Source organism: Orbicella faveolata, unplaced genomic scaffold (assembly GCF_042242905.1).
Source record: "Orbicella faveolata isolate gen_17 unplaced genomic scaffold, um_ofav_v1 contig_25, whole genome shotgun sequence".
Taxonomy (NCBI): domain Eukaryota; kingdom Metazoa; phylum Cnidaria; class Anthozoa; order Scleractinia; family Merulinidae; genus Orbicella; species Orbicella faveolata.
Window position 1 is genome coordinate 4,091,987 of NW_028301553.1, and position 27,656 is coordinate 4,119,642.

General features: G+C 38.1%; 2 protein-coding genes across 3 annotated transcripts; both read right to left on the bottom strand.

Moving 5' to 3' along the window:
• Positions 1-848: 848 nt before the first annotated feature.
• Positions 849-26,398, bottom strand: LOC110065480 (uncharacterized). Of its 2 annotated transcripts, XM_089294747.1 has the most exons (6): positions 26,242-26,398; positions 23,097-23,770; positions 22,290-22,542; positions 13,599-13,793; positions 3,953-4,148; positions 849-2,022 (listed from the first exon to the last, which is right to left on the bottom strand). In XM_089294747.1, exons 1-5 carry the CDS (start codon positions 26,285-26,287, stop codon positions 3,973-3,975), a joined length of 1,344 nt encoding a protein of 447 aa, XP_089150873.1. In that variant the 5' UTR covers positions 26,288-26,398; the 3' UTR covers positions 849-2,022; positions 3,953-3,972. The 2 variants fall into 2 exon arrangements, with proteins under 2 accessions (XP_089150873.1, XP_089150872.1); XM_089294746.1 differs by having other exon boundaries at positions 849-4,148.
• LOC149108632 (uncharacterized) lies at positions 4,651-13,592 on the bottom strand. Its single transcript, XM_089294749.1, has one exon. It carries the CDS (start codon positions 7,550-7,552, stop codon positions 6,746-6,748), a length of 807 nt encoding a protein of 268 aa, XP_089150875.1. The 5' UTR covers positions 7,553-13,592; the 3' UTR covers positions 4,651-6,745.
• Positions 26,399-27,656: the final 1,258 nt, after the last annotated feature.

The following is a 27,656-nucleotide window of genomic DNA, read 5'->3' on the forward strand; positions in this document are numbered from 1 at the left end:
TAACCGAAAATTCCGGGAGGAAAACCAAATGGAACAAAAATTCCCGGTACTTTCATTAAAGCAAAAATAATTTTAGAAAATTTGAGTTTAACTCGGGAGCTTCGCGCTTTCCATTCGGTCAAAAATTCCGGTTTACCTTTCCGTAAATCTCCGGTTGTAAAAATCACAGCACTTTTTTTAATTTTCCGGGGCTTTGTTCGATATATTTGCCATTCCTCCTCTTACTTTTTTCGGGCGCACGCGAAAAGAAAACCGCGTTCCACTTAAGACTACTGTGAAGAGATAAAAGATTGGGTGTCACGTTTTATACAGTGTTTAAGTAATGACTGGTGTCGAAATTAAAATAATCGACCTCGGTTTGCATTGGGAGCTGGAGTTTGACTGGCTTTTAAACCCATTCCCACCATTTCAATTGAAAATAAAATAAAGAAAACTTACACATTATGTAAATATCTTGAATCATTCATTCTCAAAATCATTAATTATTCATGCAGCTCTTACCCAACCAGAGCATCTTATTCTGGTCTCTCATCCAGGGGGCGGTAAGATAAGAGACCCTGGGAACGAGGTTGCATGAAGCCTTCCCCCTCTCCCACACTAGCTCCGTTTCGACATTCCTTCTCCCCCCACTAACCCCTCGGTCTCACCCAAGCTTATCGGAACAAACAATATACAAAATAGTTTGGAACAAAATAAATGGTATCCATGGAATCAAAGTCGTTGACATTTTAGAATGAAGTCAAACCTGTCCCTCCGTCCTCTATAATGAGGACACTCAGATCCTCTCCTTTGGTGTTCGTAGTAGAGGTTATACTGTACAAGACTTTCCTACTCAATAACACTAACAGTCATGTTTACAATCTTTTCTTTATTGTCTTTAAACGTCAAAAAGGTTGCAAGATCATGCAAATCAACAACTAAAACGATGATTATGTTTTAAGTACTGTAGCATTATTACATTGTTTTGATGTGAAAAAAAGTTAGTGTCACAGTCCGTAGAGGGAAACATTCGGTTTGCTTGGGAACTACACTGGTTACCTGGATCCAAAATCCGAAATCTCAACCTAACAACTATAGAAGGTAACCCCCGAGTTAATCTTTAACACTATAGAATACCAGCTACTTGACAACAAATCAGACCATAACACTGAAGAACAAGCCTTAAAAGTCACTCTGTTACCAGCAATAATCATTACCCTCGTGCCTGTTGCTAAATAAACAAAAACCTCCATTTGGCACGCAAATATGCCAGAACAGATGGTCACATCTGTCTTGTCAAAAGGACAGTGGAAATCATCCTGTTGTCACTTTCCATTGAGAACCCTGTTACAGCAGGAACTACATAAGAAGTTTGCAAGTGTTTAACAAGACTGATTCATTATAAACCTGTTTATCTCTGCTGAACACTTCACTTGCTTTAAATTCTCTGTAAGGTTGATTACTGGAATGCAAATCTAGGCAGCTACTGCACAACAATGAGAAAATGATGAGATTGGAAAATTTCTCCCACTTATACTGCTAGATTGCCCCCAGAGGTTCCACACTGAAAATTTAGGTCTTAACAAAATTTCAGCTGACAAAACCAACCATCAATGTTTAGCCTAACTAATTTGCATAGTTTCAAAAACTGCTCAAGTACTTGGTACCCCCAAGCTCATTGCTTGTGATACAATGCAAATGCTTAATATTTAGGAACACTGGTTATGCAAAGAATTGATCAATTTTTTTTTTATTCTGTACCAAAAGTGTACTTAGATTTATTTAAAAACAAAAGAAAAATACATTCGATTATAATGAGGACAATTAACATTAATTAAGTATTCTTAACAACACTGTACACACATCTATCTAAACACTTTGACATAATATTTTGACCTTTTATTCAAAAGGCTAACAGTATGTAGGTGAACCTGACACATCTATTAGGAGTGATGAATGATAACATCTGAGACTTGCCGTGACACCGCCAACCTTATTTGAAAATCCAAGACTAAGGCTTAAACAATTTAAGACTGGCAGAGACTGAAAGAAACACATAATACAAACAAGACTTAGTCACTCACTATAAAAGGATTCAGAGATAAAAAGAAAAATCAGAGACCCACAATGATGACTGTCTAGGTACCATTCACCACCCCTTCTACTGGATCCATTAGAATCAGAATGAGAACATGTTACTATGTGAAACAAACACTAAAGGTTGCCGCACACTAGCTGATTTTTTGTCAGCTGACAAAAAATCTTCACTTGTTGGGCAATGTCTGACAGTGCTAGATCTCAAAACATCTTGTTGGGCCTTGTCGGCTAGTGTGCGGTGGATCAGGACTATTTGTTGGGGCTTGTGTGTACCTCCACCAATTAGGAAATGTCATGACAGTCACATCAGTGGAATAGGCGCCATCTTGATTTTGGATGACTTGGCCCCAGGCCTCAATGCAGTTAGTTGCGAGCTGATGGCCCAACAAATATTAACCTGATTTGACCCCGACAAAAAATCTGCAGTTCTATGACAAAATTTCGGATAGTGTGCGGCAGCCTTTAGGACATAAAAGGTAGCACCGTCATGTATTTTCCATGACTATTCACTATCAAAAAGGAAATTGAAAACTACAAAAATCAAGTTCATCTATTCTCTTGCTTGTGACGACACTAATGAATCTTCCTTAATTTACACTAGTAACTTCAAGTTTGGCTGATTGTATAAAACCCACAGAAAGCCCTAACAACAGGGAGTCTGCACACAGACTAATTACGAACTGGAAAGTCTACAGTATTCCTTCCTGGTAATATTGGCAACAGACAAACATTTTACGGTTGGTTTTCACTAGCAATGGAGGTCTGCGTCGGGGTCATAAGAGCACTTACGAAAATTAGTCATGAGCTCAACGAAATTGGAGTTGGAAGAATCAGAATATTCCCATTTTCTTCCAATTCCACTTACAACTCCATCGCTTATGACCCAGCAGGGGTTTCATTAACGTTTTCGGCAGGAGGGCAACTGTTTTCACAGGTGGATAAAACTATTTGAACTGTACTTCTCAGGTACAAAAAACGTTCCTCTAGATGGTCAAACCAGGTGGGCAAAGTCATCCTCACAACTGGTCAATTTGTCTGATGCTAACCCTTAATGAAATGCCTGATCCAGTGAAAACTAGATTATTGGAGTCAGAAACAGAAGAAGAAGAACAAACCAATCAGTAGGTCCCGAAATCAGCATTATGATTGGTTTATTCTTCAACTTCTCCTTCCTAATGCAACAATGTGGTTTTCACGGGACCATAAGCAACAGAGTTATATGGGGAATCGGTATTCTGCTTCTTACTCAGTCCGTTTACTTTTCACCAGATCATATCACTCTCTGTTTCTGATGACAACTTCGACTACAACTCCGTTGCTGGTGAAACCAGTCTCAAAGCTTTACAGTGAAAAAACAAAAACAGTTCAAGAGGCTGTGCCCACATGGAGCATAGAAACACACTGGGACAAACTTCTGCCACTTCCAAAAACTAAGTAGCAGGTTTACATTTTTCAACTTCCTTAATTTTCTTCTAGGGCAAGTGAAAAATTAATCTGAAACATTGCAAGACTATAATATCTACAGTGCAAGCCGGAGTCTCCAGGCACATTGAAAAAAAAAAAAGTGTCAAATTTGATTGACATTCTTAAGAAGCATGGAGTTTGAAGGACCATTCACTACCCATAACTGTATATGCTGCATTTCATTGATATTCCATCCCCTGCAATTACATTTGCTACAAAGAAAGCATGCAGGATTTAAGCTTGATTATAAGTTACTATACTGAATACACGTAAAGCAGTAAAATGCAAAGGTAAACTTTAATGTTGACCTTGTGAAGACAGCCTCTTGACTGGATTATGCCTTAAGAATTATGCCGGAACAGTCTGTCTTGAAACATTCACACACTAGTGTATTCATCAGCTGTTCTAATACCTGTACACCTCATCTCCACTCTAAACTTTCTCATAGCCACGGTGACTCTTGCGACGGCCAATGATATAAGCAATGAGGACGATAAGCACTAGCCCTGCCAGAGCACATCCAACTGCTATTGGGACAATGTCGTTGTTGCCTGAGGGTTTTGTTGGTGATGCCGTTGTAGGGGTATCCTGGGGGCAGGGGAATTTGTCTGCAATCAGATGTGTTTCTGTTAATAAATATGTTTTCAGCAACACCAAAGACAGGATGCCATTTGCTAATGTTTGAGAATTTTGACATTCACACAAAAGAAACTTCATAACATGGATGTCTGCCCAATCACAGGAACAGTGCGAAGTTTTAAGGTTTCAACAGCACTGGTAAAAACTTTTATCAAGTAGCAGGACATATGACCTTTTAAATCCCTTTTTTGGTTGGATATCTTACCAATTTGGTCAGACATTGACGACATAATTTGCATACAGAAATAATTTGACGACTAAATCTTTAGGCATACATGAGGTAATAAGTGTGCTTAGTAATGCGTTATGGAGTGATTTTCAAAGAAGATGATCTTTTTCATGGTTTTATGCTAGTCTGAAAAGCAAGATGAATCACAAACATGAAATGTATGATTCTTAACAGGTTTCATGACACATAGCCAAGTCATTTGGGTGCTCAATCATGATGTCCAGTCATAATGTAAAAAAAAATTTTTGTGACAATTTCATTAATCTGCTAACACTGATATTGCACTACAAACAAGTGCTGTAATTTCCATATTCAAACTGGGCAGTTGTGTGAAACTGCACTTTGTCTAACAAAAATTTGATGCTGCAGAAACAAAAGATTAAGTAAAGCCAGTGCTCTTCCCTCTGGAAGGGGTTAGAGTGATGTGTATTTAACCAAAACGTAACTTAGTGACCCTGGGCAGACACAAAGTCTGACACACAAGTGTTGAGTCCACCGTACTCAATACTAAACCCAAGAGTAGCTTACTAAATCAGTTGGCCAGGATTAAACAGTGTTCCAAGCCCAAGGTTTTCAGAAATTGCCTTTTGGCAACCTCCTTCTGTATATTGGTCACCACTGAGTTGCTTAAATCCATAGTCAGCATGCAAATTAAGTCATATCTGATAGCCCGGGGCTTCTGGGTTCTGTAGCTATGTTAGTGGATTCTATCTTTTGCCTGCCTGACATGCAAGTAGTATTTAGGGGGAATATTTTCTTAGCTATTTCAGATTAAAGAGGTACTGTAACAGACTAAGTTGCTGTTTAGTCTTAACTTTTACCAAACTAAACACGCTAACAAGAAAAAAATTCCTATTCACAATTTGCTTGAAGGACAAAGCTGGAAACTGATTCTTCTTACACCTTGTTGTGAAAATTTTCTATTGTTTTGTTTTTAATTCGTTTCTGTTGGATCGCACATCCGAGACAGTGTACATTTGACCATTTGATTGACATTTATCACATGATTTTGTATATATGATTCATTTTTTTCCATAGACATTTCAGAGTAAGAATAAATTCAAAGTCAAAACGACATTTGCAATGTTTTATTCACGATACACCTCTTCAAGAGTCAATGTCAGTAATTTTCAACTGGGGCCGTGCAATAGCGAAAAAACGAAAAATCTGAAAAAAATTCTCAAGAAAGCCCTCGGTGAACTACTTCTAAAAATACATATTTTACCTCGATCCGATAAATATTTTGGACGTACGGAGATAAACTTGGTTTTGCAGCTCTCAGACCAGATTTTAGGCATCTGATACCGAACACTGCTGAGACCTCCTTTGATAATCAAAACACATTTGTCGTGAAACAGTAAGTAACTAATCAAATAAAGCAGACGATAATACACATTTTGAGTGGCATTTTTTCAGTTTAAATTAAAACTGAATTTTTGACAAATTTTCCAGTATTTACAATAATTCGAGCGATTTTTCGCTCCGCAAAATTCACAAAATTAAGGGCCTAAAATCATTGACTGGTACCTCGCCTTGTGTATCGAGACTTATTCCACGTGAAAGAGCACTATTTCTTCTTGCAAAATCCGTTTTCAAAACCATGGGCTACTTAAAATAAAATTTTTGAGGTCGAAAAATACACGCAGTACTTTCGTGAAATTTGAGCTCTTCGAGAATGGCGTACCAATGTCGAAAGGTCACACAAACATAACGATAATATATTTTCGAAACTCAGTGCTTTAATAATATTTGCTGTCACTCACAAACTAATGTTTCCAAGACTGTTCTGCTTGATTGCTATAACTTTAAGGAAAAATTTGAGAGTTTGCCGGTTTTTTAGAGCACGAGTCGTAACGTGTAAACGGGTCACGATATGTTTATCAAGGTCAAAGCACACTTAATTAAATTAAATCGGAACATCTATCATTCCGAAGTTGCTTTCTAACACTTAAAATTTGAGCAGCATCTTCCATACCTTGCATTAGGCTTGAAAAATCTGCCGCCGGATCAGCATTCTCGACAGCCACAGAATTGAATTCACTGTCAACGGCAAAAATATGCGTTACAGTCTGTTACATGAGACCGCTGACGGATACTTAGATTGTGGGCGCGGATTTTTTTTTTTGCTATTGTTTTTTGCTTTCTACCCGGCCCTAAATATATGATTATTTATAACTTCAACATAATGCACTCAGGAACGGAATGAACGGTACAAGAGATGGAATAATAACGATATTTACAACATCAGTATAGGTTTGCATGAAAACAAAATATAACAAATTGGACAAGTAATATTATCAGAGGATATTTTACATTCCGATAACATCGCAAGCACTCTTAAAAACAGGACCCTACAAGTTCCGAGATAAAAGTAATGTAAGGCGCTTTTCGCCTTGATTGTTGTTCCTCTATGTCCATGTTGAAGTAGCTACAGATAAGCCTCAGTTGTGCAACACTGACCTTGGTCAGCTTGATGCTGCTGTACAAAGAACATATGATCAGTGTGTCAAAGACAATGGGATGCAACAGCTCGCATTGGTGAAGGACAGCTAAGCGGGCGGAAGAAAAAGCTTCCTGTTCTCGGGCTGCCTGGCTATCGTTATCGTCGATGGAGTCATGCCCTGACTGAGCAGTAACTGCATGCTTCAAGTTTGCAGCAGTACGTGAAAAGTAGCTCTGAATCTGCTGTGCAGTCAAGAACTCTTCCAGGTCGAGGCGCCGCTCACCGTTGTCCCTCCTAGCATAGTGCATGTCCCGTGACACCTTCTCAGGTTCGGCTTTATGGCCACTCTCCTGTCTAATCCGGAACTTGTTATCGAGGTACTGACGCTGATTCTCGTTAAAACGGGTGGCCTTTTTCGTGCCTTTTAGAGTCCAGCCTTGCACCAAGGGAAATTCTGAAGAGACTTCAGTGGTGGTCGGGGCAGCTAATGTTAGCTGAATAGTGGAGCCCTCGTGAACTCTCTCAGCGTATCCCAATTTAACGGTATCTAAAAGGGTATACTTCTCTGAAACAAGCTTGCACTTCCCGAGGAGCAAATGGCGCTCCAGGTTTTGGTACTTCTGATAGGTGCGTTTGCATCCCTCAACAGGACATGACATCAGGGAGCTTGCATCCGCCCCTTCGCCATCCTCCTCATCCATGCATGCATGCAGTTCAGCAGATTTCAAGTCTGTTTATTTTCAGTTATATCCATTGTCATTTCTTTCCTTATTAGGTACTGGTTTTCAATATTAGGTACTAGTCTTCTCGTTTAAATTTAATTTTATTGTAATGCAGCTGACCGTTTTACACTTCCTGATGATGTATGTAGAAGAATATGAAACGTTAAGTTCTCAAATCAAGGTTTTTTACTGCATGCGTTGTTTTGTAACATTTGTGACTGCAATTTTTTTTTATTTTTACTCAAGCTGAAATGGCCGAAGAATAAGAGTTTCTACGATGAGATCTTTTTTGTTCAGTTGTAATTGTTACCTTGTAATTGAGACGATAACAATGCACTTTTTAGTAATTTTCAAGGTAGGTATTTGTAGAGCGCTTTTCAAGATGTTGACGTGGAAACAACAAGTTGCTGACATGGGTACGACCAAAATCTTGTGCAAATTAACGCTCTATTTGCAATGTGGAATCCGTTGACAGTATAAATGTGCCATGGAGGTCAGTAAGACATATGAAAAAACAAACGCTCATGATGCATATTGCCCAATCAAAGAGTATTTTCATTTATATTCGGTCCAAGCATAAGAATCACTAGGCTTGTCCAGGGTCCACCAGGACGCTTGGGCGTGGAATTTTCAGGTGGTTAAACTATTACGGTATTTATACACCAAAATAAGCTTGCTCTAAAAAAAAACATGCTATTTCACTGCAATGTTTCAAATTAGGGTTATGATTACTTCTCTTTTGTGTATCGTTACCTAATTAACTCTGCCCCCCTCCCCCCAATCCCCTTATATGTACACTTGAGGAGAAAGCCTGCCAAGTTGACATTTCCAAAGAGCTGCGTTAATGCATACCTGCCCTGGCGAGAAGAAGTCCTGCCTCAGTCTTTACGTTTGAATCCGCAAAACCAGCACCAAAAGACCTCTGGTGAATTCTTATGTCCTTGTCACATTTTGCGATTGAGATATATTGACAGCTGCCTGGGTTTCTGTGCTAGCTCCACATTGTCCGCCAACTTGAGCAGCGTAGTCACACAATGCCATTCAACACATACACTTAAAACACGATATCCCGATAAAACACGATACCCCAATATTTCTCTAGTTGAAAGTCCAATACGAATTCAGAAAAACAACAAACACAGCGTAACAGACGACTCTGTAGCACTCTGAATTCACAGTGACGCAGGTATTTTTTGATATCATAATCCCAATAAGGTAAAGTAAAAGGGGTTCAAAGTGAGAGTGCATTTAATCCAGTAAATATCTAAATAAATGAGATGACGTTCTATCCCCAAGTTTGCCCAGTGAAGGATTATCTTTGTCACCATATCAGGAAATGTTTCGTTTCTCTCCGGCCACCCGCGCCAAACCTACAGTTTTTTTTTCTTGAAAAATTAATTTTAACTACAAAAGTAACGTCGTCTTCGTGCACCTTTTAGAGGGATAGCGGCTCGTGTCAAAATTTATACTTATTCAAAATATTTCTTTAATTTCCTTGGCTTGATCGACCTTATAGTTCTTTGACCAGCGGTTTCCTTGTGAATTGTAATGCAATCAACTGTAATCCGTTGCTTTGAATTCGTCGGTGTGGTTTACGACTTGTCAGTCCAGGATTTCTTCAATGTTCAGAAAGCCCGTCGAAAGGTATGAAGAGCCATCCATTTCTAATAATGTGTTAGTGAGCAATTTCTGTCTAGAAAATGTTTTAATTTGATTTGATAACGAGTACCTCACCTTCAACCCTTGACAAACATTATGTGACCCGTGTACACTTAGGAACTCGAGATCAAAATAAACGGCCAAATTCTTTAATTTTTCCTCAAAAGAGATGGCAAATCACGTAAAATAGTCTTGTAAACATTAGTTTGTGAGTGACAGCAAATATTGTTGAAGCGCTGAGTTTCGAAAATATATTATCGTTGTGTTTGTGTGACCTTTCGACATTGGTACGCCATTATCAAAGAGCTCAAATTTCACGAAAGTACTGCGTGTATTTTTCGACCTCAAAAATTTTATTTTAAGTAGCCCATGGTTTTGAAAATGGACTTTGCAAGAAGAAATAGTGCTCTTTCACGTGGAATAAGTCTCGATACACAAGGCAAGGTACCAGTCAATGATTTTAGGCCCTTAATTTTGTAAATTTTGTGGAGCAAAAAATTGCTCGAATTATTGTAAATACTGGAAAATTTGTCAAAAATTCAGTTTTAATTTAAACTGAGAAAATTGCCACTCAAAATGTGTATTATCGTCTGCTTTATTTGATTAGTTACTTGCTGTTTCGTGGAAAAGGTGTTTTGATTTTCAAAGGAGGTCTCAGCAGTGTTCGGTATCAGACGCCTAAAATCTGGTCTGAGAGCTGCGAAACCAAGTTTATCTCCGTATGTCCAAAATATTTATCGGATCGAGGTAAAATATATATTTTTAGAAGTAGTTCACCAAGGGCTTTCTTGAGAATTTTTTTCAGATTTTTCGTTTTTTCGCTATTGCACGGCCCCAGTTGAAAATTACTGTTGTTTAACAAAACTATTTTAAGGTGATTCCTCAGTATTGCATTGCACATCCCTATTGCACGTGATTTTTGTGTCATTAGTGCACACACACACACACACGCACACACAATTTAAGAGATGTCCATCAAGCTAAGCTCGACAGCGAAATAGATGCTTGTTTTCTCTTAAGGTATCAGCCACCCTTCAGGACCGTCCACGTGCCAATTGCTCTAGCACTTTTGTTTTTCATATAAACCCCTACAAACCAAACATTTTCTGAAAGCTTAATAGTTCCAGATTATGGCTCATTCCTTTAAAAATCTCAAAATCCAAAGAGATAGCTTAATTGAGACGTTTTTGGCAAAAGCACATGTCTGTGTACATTCATCTCCAGTCCCGCTAAGAATGAGCGGAAGAGAACGATAAAAATTGCATTTGCTTCTTGACACGTTCTTCTAAAAAACTGTCTCAGATTTTTGACACGTGCATTTGTTGTTTTTTAACAATAGAATTAAGTCAGAGGAGACAAATCATCAGCACTTCCTTTGAAAAAATGACAATTACTCGAAAACGGTGAAAGAAAACAAAAATCACAGACACGGTTTTCAAGGAAAACTATCTGACAATAAGCTGGCCAAATTTAAGCCAAATCGGTCCAGAGGTTGCTGACTTGGAGTTAAAAAAAGTATGCCTAACTTTTCGAAATTTTCGTTCCAAGAAAAAAAGAAAAAAAATTTTTGGCGGCATTTTACCTGCAATAGGATTATAACCCCTGAACGTCCATGTTGATTTTTACCAGAGAGGGATCATCTTGCAATAACAATAGGTGTTTGACAGGTGATGTGCAGCAGGCCAAATCTTTACGTGGGATCAGAGGTTAGTTAATTCAAAATTCTTGTTCCATGTATAAATAAACAAGTTGCAAGAGACCTGCACGACTCCCGCGGTATGCAAAGGCGTATTGTTTGCCTTTAGTGTTTGCCATGTACTTATGCATTGTTTAGGCTCATTTATATTGCAAGATTTGTTCTAGTCTCTAAGTATTTGCTTTCGAGGGACAAAATACAAAACTTTCCGTGAACATTTTGCTTACTTGCATTATTTATTGTGACCCCGGGCCCAGCTGTGATTAGAACTGTTTGCAAGCAGTAGGTGGATTCTATTCTTATCACTGATATTGTATTGTTTGTCCTTGTACGTTTTTCTCTGGAGACGTTGTAGTTTTACTTCGAGAAAGCTATACGTTTCTCCAGATACACGCTTATGTTTCTTGCAGCTATCTGATCAAACTTATGTTTCTCAACTCAATGTAGAGATTTATTCCTCCTTTTGGTCATTCTGGCACCACATGATTCAAATGTAGTTGTTTACACACAAGTCTGTTGACTGTTTTGTGTGTTGTAACTGCCTGTTGTATATGCCATTGTTCGGCTTAGTTACTCCAAAATGACAGGACTTGTCAGCAGGTAATTAAAACAATTAATGTGTAGTAAACTTTAACGTCCAACAACTTTGCTCTGAAATATATTTTTTGGTGGAATTCTTTATAAAAGAAAGCTCTTGAAAAGCTTTATCTGAACGTCTCAAAAACACAAATTTCAAAAAATTTGCATTTTAAACCCTGGCTGATACCTTAAACAAGCACTGTACAGTACCTTTTTTAATTGCATTAAATTAGTCTATAAGTCATTGCCTTTCCACTGCATGAGTAAGAAAAATTTTAACATCAGGTAAAAAAATTACTGCCAAAAATTTTTACTTACCCTTTCACTTGTGACCTAAACCTTACCACCCCTAGAAGACACACGCTAGAAATTTTTTTCGTCAACTCCAATCCAAGACATACATTTTTGCCAAGAAACACATATCGAATTGTTCCTTTATGACGATGCAATGTATCTATTGAGACTTTTTAATATTAAGGTATCAGTAAGGGGAAATTTGCCATTTTGCATAATTTTGCTTTTTTAAGCTGTTGGATAAATACTTAAGGTGATCATTACGATAAAAAAAACTCCACAAAAAAAAATATTATGTCTGCCGCTAGTCATTGCGCGAGAAAGATTTGTTGCATATTAATTACTTAATTGAGAGTTGACGAGTTCTGTCAAATGAATTAAGATCATGCTGAGTTAACACGCGATCCGCGTTCCATAATCAGTGCCAGGTGTCTTTGAAGAAGAAAAAGCGATCTTGCCCGTTTTCATCAGCTAAAGGAAGGCCAGATAAAGGCGAACTGAACTGAATTCCGGTTTACGACGTTCGCTCCAGCATTTCCCTTTGTGTGCTTGCATTTCCTCGGGGACCTTCTATGGGCCTTCTGCATCTTAACTGACATGGTCATAATTTTGAAGATTAGTCAATCGATACATAAAATTTCAAATGCTAATATAGTAAATCGAAAGATAATTTCACGTTTACTAACCTTGGAATTCTGACATCACTCATGAAAAAGCAACTTATTCACTGGTGAATAATTTAGTGTGCCGTCGCGAGAAATTTGTACCTGTTCCATGTTAACTGTCACAGTCCTATTGTTATACAGAAAGTTGATTCCTCTGCGGTGTCTCCCTTGGTGTGATAATTTCATAACACTTGGATGCCACCAAATTTCATTTTTTCTCTGTTTATCGAAAGTAAAAATAGGCAAGTTGTACGTGCATTTTGAGTTCCAGGTTGGCAGTCCCTGGACCAAATTGGCTGAAATTCAGAGAGAATGTTGCCCGAAAGTTCACTGATAAAACCGTGTCTGCGAATACTGATTATTCTTTTCATTAAAAAGTTGTGTCTTTTTTTCGTGAGCAGTCTTATTCTAACTTTTCTAACTTTATCCTCTTGTAAAATAACAAGAAACACACGTGCAAAACTCTGAGACACAGTTTTTTAGGTCAATGTGTGAAGAAACGGATTTTTTCAACCTAAATTTAGCGGGTGTATATCTTGATTTATTGGTTCATAAAGCTTTGTAAACATATTCACATTTTCGAAACACAGTAAATTTTTACTGTTTTAAACAGGTCAGGTCATAATCTGTAGTTATTAAGCTTCCAATAAATATTCTGTTTATATGGGTTTTTGTCAAAACCACGAACACTAGAGCGGACCACACACAGATGGTCAAATGGGTTATACTGATACCTTAAACTTCACGTGTTTGGCCACTGATACCCCAAAATATAGCAGCATTCAGAAAAAGAAAAACACACTTGATGGGTATCAATGCATGCATTTTTGATGCACCTTTGACGAGTTATGACTCTTAAATGAGCGCCGTATGATATATTAGGAACCACAACAAATTCGAAAAAATCTAACGTCAAGTGTTATTTCTAGGGAATCACCTAAACGAATGATAATAATAATAATATTAGTAGTAATAGTAATAATAATAATAATAATAATAACAATAATAATAGAAAAAAGTAGGGTTGAATTGCCTGCTTCCTGAATCTCTGTTTAAACGTGTTCACCACTGAAAAGATGCAAAAGATGAGAATGAGGGTAAGAGAGAGACAATAATCATTAACAATACTCACCACTTCCAAAGTCATCACTGCTGTTTTTGGAAACAAAGGGTTCAAGCTTCACATCCCTAAAAACTGGGACAACTGTGTAATTCGCAGTAGTTGTAACAAATGTCACACTGTCATCTTTGGCTTTACAGCTATAGAAGCCACCGACGGCATAAGAGGGTCCTGAAGAGCCATTGTAGAAGCTTGTAATCTTGTTTTCTGCGGTTTAAACAAATTAGCTGAATTAGATACACACATTCATTTATGTCTACAGTGAAAGCTCTCTTAACCCACTGACGTCTGTGCCGCCCGCAACTGCCTGTGTGAAAAACTCTTCCATTTCCCTGTGCCACCCGTAACCGCCTGAAAAAAGCAGGTGGGGACAATCCTTTCCTACCCTCCCTGAAGACTTTTTAGTTCTCCTATTGTTCTATTGTTCTTGAGGACAAATATACCAAGGCTGTTGTCTAAGGAAATTTTTAGGGAGCCCTCCGGGCTTCTTCCACCAAAAGTTAGGAGCCCAAGCCACTTTTTTAGGAGCCCAAATAAAATTCTCCGTGGTCAATCCGGGGAGGGGGGGGGGGGTTGGGGAGGTTGAGGAAGATGGCGGGGGGTTAATTGTGGAAATTTTGGGGAGGGGTTCTGGGGCAGAGATTTTCCATGAGACACTAATATGGTCTAATATCAATCAAATGTTATAAATAAAGCATTTAGCAAAGTGATCAGGTCATGACTGAGAAAGAATACTATTTCTGGTCAAACTCAATTATTGGTGTATCCATGCAGGTGCTGCAGCTTTTTTTTTTATAAAAATTTATATTGCTGCTTTTGTTTTGGAGTTTTGCAATTCTATTTTAAAAAGACGAAATACGTTGTACAAATCATGAAATGCAAGCCACAAATGAAAACAAACAAAAATGAAAGAGGCATTTGGGGAAGGGGGTGGGGGTTGAATTTGGCCTCACTGAAATGTACGTTCCTTCCCCGGGCTTGGGACATTAGTATAAACTAAAGGTGATTTTGAGGGAGCATTACAGCAATATTGGCCACTTCTTTGGAGAAAATAAATTCTTGTATATTGGGCGGAGTCACGACAATTGATTTGATAATTTAAAATATAGAACCCTAGTATGCAAAGAGAATTGCAATGATGTGTTCTTTGTGGTGGCTAGTTACTTGAATTATCCTTTCAGAACCCAAAGAAATTCATTCAGTACATCTAAGTGAAGTTTTCTGAAGTATCAGACAAATATTTTGACACATTTATCTTTTTTCAACTGTAAATATAATGTCAACAGGATCATCACTCCAATTCCAAAAATATTTGTTATCAAAGTAGTTAATTTGCAACTTGGAATCAGTAAGGCATCAACAGAGACACAATCCATTGGCATACATGATGTACAGTTATTCAATACTGAGCTTGCAATGCATTATAGGGCGATTTTTAAACATGGCTGTTTTCGGCTGTCTCGTGAGCGGACAGAGACTTTGTTGCCGTGCTTTTGCCCAGATTTCTCGTGATACAAGCAAAACAGGACCAGAGTAGCTGTTGTTTTCCGTTTAATTTATTGTGTGAACGATTTTTTGACCAATTTCATGAGAAGATTGAAGTCATCGGACATATTACATGGGAAACAAAACTCCATGTTTAGGCGCCTACTTGGGCTCCTTGAACAAAACTTTAGTCGCCTGCACTCGTAAGTTAGGCGCCCGTTAGGCAGCAGCCTTGTAAACCAATCAGAATGGACTTTCTGAGCATATTTATAGAGGACTTTAGGGGTCCTAGAAAGATGGTTTTTCCTCTTAAAATCGTGGGCTTGAAAAGTGTAGGTAATCATAGCGCATTGCGGGCCAAATCTAAAAACTTCCAAGGTCTTGTTTTCATTCCTATCACGGATAAATTACTGCTTTGGGCTTTAAAATAGACACGGAAAATACAAATCAATGTTTAGGTGGCCTCAGAATGGAGGATCAAAGAGTACAGAGTCCTCAAAACTTTCTGGTGAAGAAGTTTTTCTCCCTACGTACAACAACCACGAATACATGAAGATCGGAGCGCTTTCAAGTAATTTTTGATGACAGATCACAGATTTAAAGCAGCTTTTTGGACTTAAGAAACAAAAATGGTGATATACGTTATTACTTCGAACTTGAATTCAACTTTTGGAACGACTGGTAAAGCCACGGGCATTAAAATGACTGCAAAAGCGGTCGGCAAAAACTCAAGCTTTTGCGTTAGCGTGGAGATTAACTTGAACATGTGGCCATGCAGCGAAGTACGTCACCGAAATTTTGAACAATTTTTTTGCTTTTGAATAGGTTTCTTCACCTCAGCTTGAGTGAAAATTTAATGTTATTGAGCTTCCTTTCACATTCCTTTCATTTGGTTCCCTGTATTTGGGAATTTTAAGTTTTAAAAGTGAACGGCAACTTGCATGCTGGATTTCTGCATATTTAATTTACGGCAACTTCCAGGCGCTTTGTTTATTTAGTTTATTTGCTTTGTTCAAATATGTTTTGGAGTCTTACTCAGGAATTAGGGGCGGGTTGCAGGCAATTTCATTCAGGCGTCAATGGGTTAACAGACACTCGCATAAACAGACTTCCCTACTAATGACTGCCTTCACAGAATGCCCTTTGAACTCCCATATAAACTCTGTATTTACTCATTCCTCATTCTTGTAAGTGGCTGTGGACACTTGGAGGGATTATGATCTAGACTTTTCCTTTGTTTTTAAGTTTCCTTTAATTGACACTTGAAAGGAATTGGGCCTGACCTTAAAAGATACTTGCCGAAAATCCTTGAATTAGCACCCGAGTTGCTTTAAGAGCAGCTTCGCCTAAATATCAACTCGACTTGGAAATAGCGAAAAAATCGAATTTCTTCAAACTCGCCCAGAATGAAGCCCTACGGGCACTAGTTACAAAAATATTGTTTTAAGTTCAATAAATCAAAAATTATTTTTTAATGCAATTTTTTCGTTTTGATGCCCCAAATCGACCAAAATCAATTGAAAATGAGCGGCATATTCAGAGGCTCATAAACTCAAAAGTAAAATTCTCCATTACAAACTGATTGCACGTCGTATTTGCACTTCCTTTCTTGTATATTTAGGGCAAAATAGGTCGCGACTTGATTAAAACTAAAATATTTGACGAATTTTCTAAATTAACGACCCAAGATAGGTTAACAAGAGGTCTCCATTTAGCCTATTTTCAAATGCTAAAAGGGCATTCTGGCACACGGCTTTTCCCAAAACGACTAGTTTGGTCTGAAAGAGCATTGTTTCCTCTTTAAATTAGTGAAATAAAATTTTTGGGTAAATAAAACTGCAAGCACTGAGATAGCAAACTAAATGCAGCACTTCTTCCTGAAAACATGACCTTTGACCCAAGCGTAATGAAATTGATTACTGCAAGAAAAGCAAACGTTTTGTTATTGTGAAACATTTTCTAGTGATATCTCTCCAAAACCATTATTGCAAGAAAATACCTCCAGATATGAAATCTTACAGGGTCAAAGAAGGAGCTAAACGGCGCATTTTGACACAATAACTTTGTGTCCTGAGAATTCAAGTCAATGACCGTTAATGAATTTGAGTGAAATTTGCGAACTTGGAGTATGTTAGCCGATACTTACCCGAATATTTATTTGGATTAGCCTTCAAAAGAAGCTGGATCCAGCTTTGGAAACCTCTAAAAGAAGATTTTTTTAATGTTCCGTGACCTGCCCGCTGCTATAAGTATAAATTCCAAGCACATGCCGACCGCATGTCTGTCGTAAAACCAACTGAACTCCACTGACAGGTTTCCATAGGCAACCCCAAAATAAACAATCCCCACAAATGTAAAGTGAAATTGGCTGAAAGCTTGATTTTATTTGTTTGCGTCGACTTTGTTCGCACAGTAGTTACTGTCACTTTCGAATACTGCGAATCGGTCACGCAAAAACACTGCAGACACTTGTTTGGGCCTTTAATTTTGATCCATCTTTAGGGAGCTCTAGTTACAAAATAGTGTTCAAGTTCGTCATTTATCCACAGGCTGCATAAGTGCAGTATGTGACTTTCGATTTGATAGACAAACGTGTAAAAGACTTTGTATGGGAAACTTACTCAGTATGCATGGTCTGCAGTGTTTTGGCGTGACTGATACGCAGTATTCGAAAGTGACAGTAACTACTGAGTGAACAAAGTAAAATCAAGCACTTTTTGAGTTATTTTTTTGTAAAAAAAATACCTCTTAGTCGGCGCGTCGGGTATGTTATGGACGGGTCAATGGGTGAGTGAGTGAGTGAGTGAGTGAGTGAGTGAGAGATGTATGTATGTCACACCAATCAGATTGGATCTACTATAAACAGCCAATCAAATTTCTTGTTGTAAAGGTAAATGGTATGTGAGAAGATCTGATCCCGATAGAGTTCAGAACGGCCATATTTATTCTTCTATAAAAGAGGAGGAAGTATTCATATATTGGGTTTACTTCGACATTTTCTGTGGGTTAGGCTGAGGATTTTAGTTAAATGAACGAGATGAGCCTTGAGGTTTGAAACAGTTCGTGAGTTAGTAGTATGCAAATGCAACGAGATATTTTTATTTTTAGTTACAAAGGTAACTTGATACTTTTGTTTTTCACAAGGAGTAAATTCAATTAGAGGTCACGAATCGTCGCGTCTAGTTCTTAGGACTTGCTTTAGAGGGGACGAGACTTTAGATTTGAAACAGTTCTAACGTTTACAATAGTAAGTGCGGGTAACAATTGTTTTGTTCTTGTTGCATGCAAATATAACGAGACATTTTTGGTTTTTAGTTGCAAAGTGTAATGTGACAGTCTTGTTTTTCACAAGGGAGTAAATTCAATTAGAGCGGACGAATCGTCATCACTCTTTCCCACGAGATGTTTGCTATCTTTAGTAACAAATGGTAACTTAACACTTTTGTTTTTTATATGGGAGTAAATTCAATTAGAGCTGACAAGTTATCGGCTACTGTTTCCAGGATATTAAACAAAAAAGAAGGTTTTGTTTCTGGACGGTTTTTACGTCTCTGCAGTAGCAGTTTAATAGTTTTATTTGATGACATTCATTTCAGCCCGATATTTTTTAAGGGAAAAAGTATGAAAACTGTTCAAATGTTCTTTGAAGACTGCGTGGCACCAAGTTAAAGTGCATTTCATTAAATCAGGCTTTCAACGTGTCAGAGATTTTTTTTTCTCTTTCTTTCTATTTTCGGTGAAGTTGTGTTGTGTTGTGTTGTGTTGTGTAAAAAGGTAAACTTACGACTTGTGTAAAATGCGAAAAAGTCTCTAAATTAACTTGAGTATTTTTGAGCAAAAATTTCTCTTGGGGGTTGGAAGGGTTATGTGATCGGTGAGCGAGGGAGTTATGCATGTGCGGGTGTCACACCAATCACAGCGCGGGTTGTATCAAAGAGCGAATCAAATTGCCCGTTAGAAAATAAGATGATAACTACATTGATCTGGAGACATGTCAGATTACTGTAGTTTGTTCAGTCAAACATTTTATGGCTTACTATTTAGCTATCTTACCATGACCGATGTAACATCGCAACCAAAAGAACTTGTCAAATTAACCAAATCATTACTGTACCATGAATGCTTCTATCTACAAAACTTCACAGAAAAAAATAACTCTTGCACGTCTTGCGTGCCTATGTTTAATTAAAGGTAATGGAACTTGACTCTAGCCTCTAACTCTTTGTGAAGACAGCCAATTTCACTTTACATTTTTGGGGATTGTTTATTTTGGGGTTGCCTATGAAAGTGTCAGTGGAATTCAGTTGGTTTTACGACAAACATGCGGTCGGCATGTGTATGGAATTTATAGCAGCGGGCAGGTCACGGAACATTAAACAATTCTTCTTTTAGAGGTTTTCAAAGCTAGATCCAGCTTTTTTTGAAGACTAATCCAAGAAGACGATTCTGCTATAAATATAAATATTCAGGTAAGTATCGGCTAACATACTTCAAGCTCACAAATTTCACTGGAATCGAATTCGCTAACGGTCATTGACTTGAATTCTCAGCAAACAAAGTTATTGTGTCAAACTGCGCTGTTTAGCTCCTTCTTTGACCCTGTTAGATTTCATATCTGGAAGCAGTTTCTTGCAATAATGGTTTCGGAGAGATATCACTAGAAAATGTTTCAAAATAACGAAGCGTTTGCTTTTCTTGCAGTAGTCAGTTTCGTTACGCCTGGGTCAAAGGTCACGTTTTCAGGAAGAAGTGCTGCATTTAGTTCGCTATCTCAGTGCTCGCAGTTTTATTTACCCAAAAATTTTATTTCACTAATTTAAAGAGGAAACAATGCTCTTTCAGACCAAACTGGTCATTTTGGGAAACGCCGTGTACCAGAACGCCTTTTTAGCATTTGAAAATAGGTTAAATGTAGACCTCTTGTTAAGCTATTTTGGGTTGTTAATTTAGAAAATTCGTCAAATATTCTAGTGTTAATCAAATCGCGATCTATTTAGCTCTAAATATACAAGAAAGGAAGTGCAAATACGACACGCAATCAGTTTGTAATGGAGAATTTTACTTTTGAGTTTACAAGCCTCTGAATATGCCGCTCATTTTCAATCGATTTTGGCTGATTTGGGGCATCAAAATGAAAAAATTGCGTAAAAAAAAATTTTTGATTTATCGAACTTAAAACAATATTTTTGTAACTAGTGCCCGTAGGGCTTCATTCTGGGCGAGTTTGAAGAAATTCGATTTTTTCGCTATTTCCAAGTCTAGTTGATATTTAGGTGAAGCTGCTCTTGAGTGTCCCAAGGGTGTCTGCTTAAGATGAGTTCCACTTTGTATGTCAAAAATCTTTCAGATATACTCTGGTTCAAACTTTCCTTAACACTACAAGCTTTTGGCCACCAGGATACAGTCTGGTATTCAACATCAGTTGTCAAAGACCACAGCCTAGTAGTTGAAAACAACTTTAAACTATGGTGCTGTTTTGAAAGGCTATTGCCTAGCTCATACCAGCAGGCATAAATAATTTATTACTAGTTTTCCATTACTGGAATGTAGCAACAAGTATTCCTTTGATCTACATCAGGTGTTACTTTGGTGGGACAGATAATTTATGATGGTCCAGAGTGAAAAGGGCTTCCATTGTAGCTGTGTACAAGTGAATGTGGGAAAACTGTGGAAGTGAAATAAAAAGGGACAAGGTGGATGGCAAAAAGAGAGAATAGAACTGTATGGAGATGAGATCACTTGGCTGGAAAGGGGTTAACCCTGACATTAATTTTTCTTATGTGTATATGATTAACATTACAGCACAACTACCCTTGTCTACGCTCTCAGATAAAGAAATGGGAGTTACAGAAAAAAACTTGAAAATCAGGGGCCAACAGTTAGAGACTTCTATAAACATTTGAACTGTTTCAGGACAGCCATGATAGATACCATAAAATCCCACGTTAAAGCCCTGGCATTGTATAACTTCATAAGGCCTCTTGGGTGGGTTTATATCTGGGAGGGGAGACAGGGGGCATGTAAGCGGAATTAAAAAAATTGTTTCGGAAAAACGAGATAAAACGTATCTGAGAAACAAATTAAAGCTAACATACCATTAAATTTAGAGCTATTATGATATTATCCTATTTTATTATATGGCTGTGTCTCACAAGGACTGGGAACTACTGAATTCACGAATTTGATTGGCTGAAATCAATACTGACCACGGTCTAGATTTTCCCATCTAGACCAGCAACTAGACCGGTTTCATTTTGCATTGAAAAAGTAGCAAACTAAAATACAAAAATGTTCACCATTTTCTTTTATTTTCTTCTCAATCATTTATGGAAGTGCCCAAAAGCCTGATGACAAAAAAAAAGTAAAGAGGACGAGCAAATTTTGGCAGGTTTAAGTTAAGCTCATCACTGTTCGCAAGCAAAATGTCAGCAAACTAATTACATTAATAGAATTAAAGTTTTCTTCTTTGCCATATAATAGATATCTTATTAACCAAGCTAAGTCGGTCTGTATGGGAGAATCTTGACCTCCAGCTCCGTTAATAAGAGCTTAACCCTGTTATCAAATAACTATAGATTAAAAATTTTGATCTTTGTTAAGAAACGCAAAAGGAGCACACTTACGCATTGGATGGGCTTATATTCAGAGGGGCTTATATCTGGTATAATATCTTTGTTAGCAAATAGAAGGGCTTATAGTGGGGGGGGCTTTCACATGGGATTTTTCGGTACACCATGTGGCAATAAATTTTTGCCGGTTCTAATTGTTGCATGATCTGCCAAAAGAAGTTATAAAAAAGAATTATACATAAAAACATCACACAAAGAACCTTCTTGCTACCAATGATTTACAACGCCTCTTTTGTTCGGAAACAAAATGATGAAATGTTATTACTGATTCATTGCTGGAGCAATCAGCCACACACCAACACGATGTAATTGTGACAGAATGACACTGATTACTGGATTACTGTCTTTAACATCTCTACATGTTGTTTTACTATTTTCAATTAAATGCAACTTCTTGAAAATCGCAAAAAATTAGTACCCGGTAAGAAAAACTAGTCCTTTACAATTGCTAAAATTAGTTTCCGCAAAATAAAAAAATCCCTGATTCATAAACATAAACTCCTGCAAAAATTTAGTGCCACACGGTAAATTGTAGGCTCAGCAATACATTTTAACCAAAAGCTGCACAACTAATAAGTATATGTTTTACCTGTAGCATTTGGGAAGTTTGGATTACTCTCTAGAGTGACATTTAAAGTGATCATTTCCACCTTCCATTCGCTGCTGTTTGATTTCGCTTCCAGTGCTTTTGCCTTCTCACTAAATACCATGGTCAGGGTGTAATACGATTTACTCGGCCAAGAAAGTATCAGCTTGGCATCATTGTTGATTGAACCACAGTCTCCACCAATGGTAACATTGTGGCTATTAGTTCTGTTAAGGAAGATGGTTGCGGTTTTTTCCTAGAAGCCAAAAATAAGCAAGAAAAGGAACACAAACAGCACCAGTTTAGCAGGATTTACAGAGCAACTGCCTTTCTGAAAATATAAATTCTGACTAGTGGATCTAGACTGTGCTGTATATTAAGGGATTCTGACTGATATATCATATTGTACAAAGCAAGGCCAGAAGCAGGCAAAAACATTCTTCAGTTCACTATCAGAAATCAGAAAAAAAAATGCTAAAAAAACACTATGAAAGCAAAGAAACATCAACCAGATACATAAATAATAATGACTGAAAAATTCAAAATTTCATCAGAATAGTGCATTTGATTTCTTGACCTGTCAAAAAATCAAACATAATGACCACTAATTTTGACCTGTCAAAAAATCAAACATCATGAACAGTAATCCTTGTAATCCTGTACATACTTCTCCAAAAGATGCTTGTTTTATTTTGCTCTCCAGAATCTTTTCCTTCAGTTAATCCCTAAGAGAACTTTTGATAATCATCCAGGGCACTGTCCCTTAAACTAACAAATTTATTCATTTAAATCTTTGAATTTTCTACATACCTCAATTTTGGAACTGTTATCTTTGGAGACATTTGCCATGTAATTAATTGTGAAAGTAACTGCAAACTGCGCAAGCAAACAGTATTCCTTGCTATTGTTGACTTTAAGACTGAAGGTTCCATCAGGTGGAAGGGTAGTTGGTGAAGCTGTTGTTGTTTTCGCTGTGGTGCTTTGTGGAGTTGAAGTTGACCCAGTAGTTGGTTTAGCAGTGGTTTTATTACCTGTAGTTGGTTTTGGTGTGGTAGTTGGTTTAGCAGTGGTTGTATTACCTTTAGTTGGCTTTGGTGTGGTAGTTGGTTTAGTAGTGGTTGTATTACCTTTAGTTGGCTTTGGTGTGGTAGTTGGTTTAGCAGTGGTTGTATTACCTTTAGTTGGCTTTGGTGTGGTAGTTGGTTTAGCAGTGGTTGCATTACCTGTAGTCGGCTTTGGTGCGGTAGTTGGTTTAGCAGTGGTTGTATTACCTTTAGTTGGCTTTGGTGTGGTAGTTGGTTTAGCAGTGGTTGCATTACCTGTAGTCGGCTTTGGTGTGGTAGTTGGTTTAGCAGTGGTTGCATTACCTGTAGTCGGCTTTGGTGTGGTAGTTGGTTTAGCAGTGGTTGTATTACCTTTAGTTGGCTTTGGTGTGGTAGTTGGTGTAGCAGTGGTTGTTCCATTACTAGCACTGTAACCTACACCTTAGGACACAACAGAAAAAAACAATAATTACCATCAAGCCATTATAAAGAAGACATCATCAGAACCATTCCTGGTGTCTCCTTCAATACAGGTGCCTGGTGAACAGAGTTTTGCCAAGATTGTACATTAACATCCAAGTCAAGTCAAGTCAAACTTTATTTAGGCAGGGTGGCTGGTATCAACAGCGGCTCTGTGTAAGTTATGACTACTAAAAACGTTCCAACAGTTTCTCTTAAATAAACTCTCAGGGCAGAGTTGCTAAAAGCCTGATTAAGCTAACCCAGGATTAGTGAGAATTCTGATTTCAGTTTTGTAACTTTTTGGTTAAGTTTTATGTTTAAACAGTGTTTGTTCTTCAGCCGTGAGTTTGATTAATCTCAAACTACACAAAATTTAGGCATAGAAATTTTAATGTTTCTATACAAGAATAATTAATGCTTCGGTTAACTTTTAATCCCAGATTAGCATTAACTGGCTTTCAAACAGCCCAGATTGGTAAGCAAACTACCCTGAATTCAAGTTACTGATCAACTTTATTATTGCTTGTAACCTGTCCTTTCAACTGGATGGACTTCACAGTTTACTTAAAGAAAAGCTTCCCTTGAAAGACATCCTCTGTCTCAAAAGAAGAATTTGATTACATCTGCATCCACTCACAGGGAATTGCACAAAACAAATACTATGGTGTAATAACCAAGTGAATGAACTTCAACTGCCCCCATCATTGTAACCAGTGAAAGCATTGAGCCAAATGACAACAACCTGGAGCTAAATGCAGTCGCTTATGCTTTTTCTAACATCTTCCAGCCTGAAATGTAGCAAACAAATTTAAACAGTTCCTTTGGTGATCATGAACTCCTTTCCTTCGTCTGTTTTTCCCTGAGAGGCGAACAGGGAATGGAAAAAACACTTTCTCTGCTGTGGAAGATTTCACTCCCTTCTGATGGCATTCAGGAATGCAAAACTCATTGGAAGGGCGAAACAAAACAGACCAAATCGACAATGAAGCAAAACTTTTCTTGGAAAGCATTGTGAAAACAACACAGGGAATGGAAAAAAACACTTTCTCTGCTGTGGAAGATTTCAGTCCCTTCTGGTGGCATTCAGGAATGTAAAAACTTACTGCGAGGGCAAAACAAAACAGACCAAATCGACAATGACGCAAAACTTTTCTTTGGAAGCATTGTGAAAACAAAACATCAAAGCCTAACAAGCCTCTCTTTCATGTGATTTGTTCCAGGTGCCGAATAAGCAGTCCTCCATATTTGCATTCAGTGCATTCATAATTATTACAGCTACTTCTTTATGAGAAGTAGCTGTCTTTCCGTTCTGTCTTTCCGTTCCAAGACACCCAATTTTACTTCAGCTGGCACCCAGCAAGTGGACTCTGGGCAAGTCTAATACATGAACATTATCTGCATTGTTGATTCTGACCAGAAGAAAAGTTGGCCCTGAGGTTAAGACTATATCTGGACAATTTAGATGCCCCACAAGATGCCACCTTACTAGTTCCCTCAATTTTCAAGGCCATGTAACCCAATACTCGAATGAAGTTTTGTAAAAATTGCTATATTTGTGACGATAGTCCATGCATGAAAAATAATTGTGACAACAGTTCATGCATGACACCGTTTAGTACAAAAGAAAATGCTTACATAATTACAAATAGGGCGTACAGAAGTCATACCATTGATCTGCAGCTAAGGATTTCATTCTTTATAGCCTTTACTGGAAACCACTAAACATGTAATCCTTCACTTCATGAATCCTAAACCATGGTGTCTGATGTGATCCAAAAATGTTGCACACAATGCCAGGGAACACAATTTCCTTGTACTAAAATGCTTTGTTGTCTCAAGCGTGATAAATAACAAATTGCGAATTATTTGTCTAAGGATTAAGATGACGCAAACACCCGATTTGTTAAGAAACTTTCTTTCAGTCACGACTCACAATGGTCACAAGTTATTCGAATGACTGGTAAAGCGTATGTATGCGGAAAGTACGGTTTCACATTTGCACGCTTTGGCTATTTCAGCACACAGTACAAGACGGGTTTTTTATCTAACCACGTTCAATTAATTCTCAACGCAAGACAGAGACAACTGCAAAGAGGCAAAGAGAAAGCATAAAAGAAAAACTTCACGTTAACATTCAATCGCAGTTTCAGCAATCTTCGACATTTTGGCGCAACCATCGACACTACGTACTGGCAGAATTAACATATCAAGGCACACTATTATAGATATTGTGGAGCACTCAAGAGCTAGCACAAAAAAGCAACGATCTTAAAGAGAAGTAACGAATCTTACGATGATAAGAACTCTTAGGTTCAAAACAGACTCCATCTGTTGAAGGCGCTTTTCATTAGCATGCCTAGAGCCGATGCTTAGCGAAAGAAAACCTCGGTGGTGCAATGCTAGTGAAGAAATACCCGACATAAAACTGTGCCAGACAAAAAAGTACTCACCCAGAGTAACACTCAAGCAAAAGAGGAGCACAAAAGTCTTCAACATCTTGAACCTTTTCACTTTTCTAAACCCTTGAGGATGTCAGAACACGATGCAGTTGCAAAAGGACCAAAGTTCCGCAAAAACTGTGATGTTAAGTCGAAGTCACATGACAAACACGAGCCGTCTACCCACAGTGCAACTCGGCTGGGCGGAAGCAAAAATAGCCGGCGCCCGATTACCGGTAAACCAGAGACTTTCAGACTAGCCCTCCGGGCACATTTTAACATTTGACAATCTTTTTTTTTTCTGGTACAGTAAGAGCACCATGCAAAGCACAGTGTTACTTTGCTCTTTATTAACTTGATCACATATACCTGCACCAGCACTCCGTGGCGGGATGGGCAACCTTTGACAAATAACAATGTAGATGTAGTTGTAGATGTTAGCGTTCTCTGATTTCTGACGCTCACAAGATGGTCGAGATGGGGCGGGATAATGGCAAAGGAATCATATCTATAGTTTTTCACGAGTAAAGTATAGCTTTAAAACTCAACTGATGCATGTCTCCCGTCTTAAAGTTATACAATAACTCAGTTCGGAGAGTGTTACTTTTGTCAAATTCAGTCTTTTCAAGCAAAACAAAAAGGTCGCTATAAAATTCAACATTTCCCAAGAAATGAAAGTAAAATCTTGAAACGCGCGCAAGTTATTTAAGGAAAAAGATTTTTTGATAAACGTTAATAAAACAGTTAGTTGTCACAGTGTTGGAAATTAGCGCTCGCCCGCTCGCCAATGCGAGCGTGAAAAGCGTCGGGCGCCGGAGTACAAATCACCATAGTTAGACCATTCATCGCCCGAATGGCGAGTAAGTCTGGTACGTACTGATTTTCGTTTTTGAAAAATTGTTTAAGCTGGGATATTGATACCGGCTCCATTCCATTTTCCATTTTGGCAAGAATATCTCTAGACCAGTGCTTTATTATTACCTTTTTTAGCTTTCGAAATACCCAACTAATTTAGACAAAACGAAATACGGCTTCCTCGCGGTGATAATTTACATAACGGTTACACGTGTAGGAAGTAATTAGTACATGAGAATTGAAGATGGTGTGCGGGAGGAAGGAGGATGTTTGCTTGCTGAGGAATGAATCTCGCGAAGATTCGTCGATAAGAACTGTTTTGACAATTAAAGCACCTCCGTTGAAGTTATCTTTGGGTTTAAGGTCTTTCGGTATAATTTCTGATTGAAAGAGAAAATGTCAGCCTTTCACGCGCTAGCCTGCAGTGCAGGCGTCTTATTGGGGCGAGTTAGCGTTACAACCTTGCGACCGCCTTTTTAGACCGCCATGTTAGACGGTGGGGGATGGGGGAGGGGAAAATGAGATTTTCTTCGCTCCATCCCTCCCCTATCCTTCCTCTTGCCTATCATTCA

What these genes read in the sequence shown, in the direction of transcription:
- LOC149108632 (XM_089294749.1), bottom strand. Translation starts at nt 7,552, where the DNA reads ATGGATGAGGAGGATGGCGAAGGGGCGGATGCAAGCTCCCTGATGTCA.
- LOC110065480 (XM_089294747.1), bottom strand. Translation starts at nt 26,287, where the DNA reads ATGTTGAAGACTTTTGTGCTCCTCTTTTGCTTGAGTGTTACTCTGG. An exon ending in AAACTTCCCAAATGCTACAG is followed by an intron (nt 13,794 to 22,289) that starts GTAAAACATATA and finishes TTTAAACCGCAG; the next exon opens with AAAACAAGATTACAAGCTTC. An exon ending in CAGTGATGACTTTGGAAGTG is followed by an intron (nt 4,149 to 13,598) that starts GTGAGTATTGTT and finishes ATCTGATTGCAG; the next exon opens with ACAAATTCCCCTGCCCCCAG.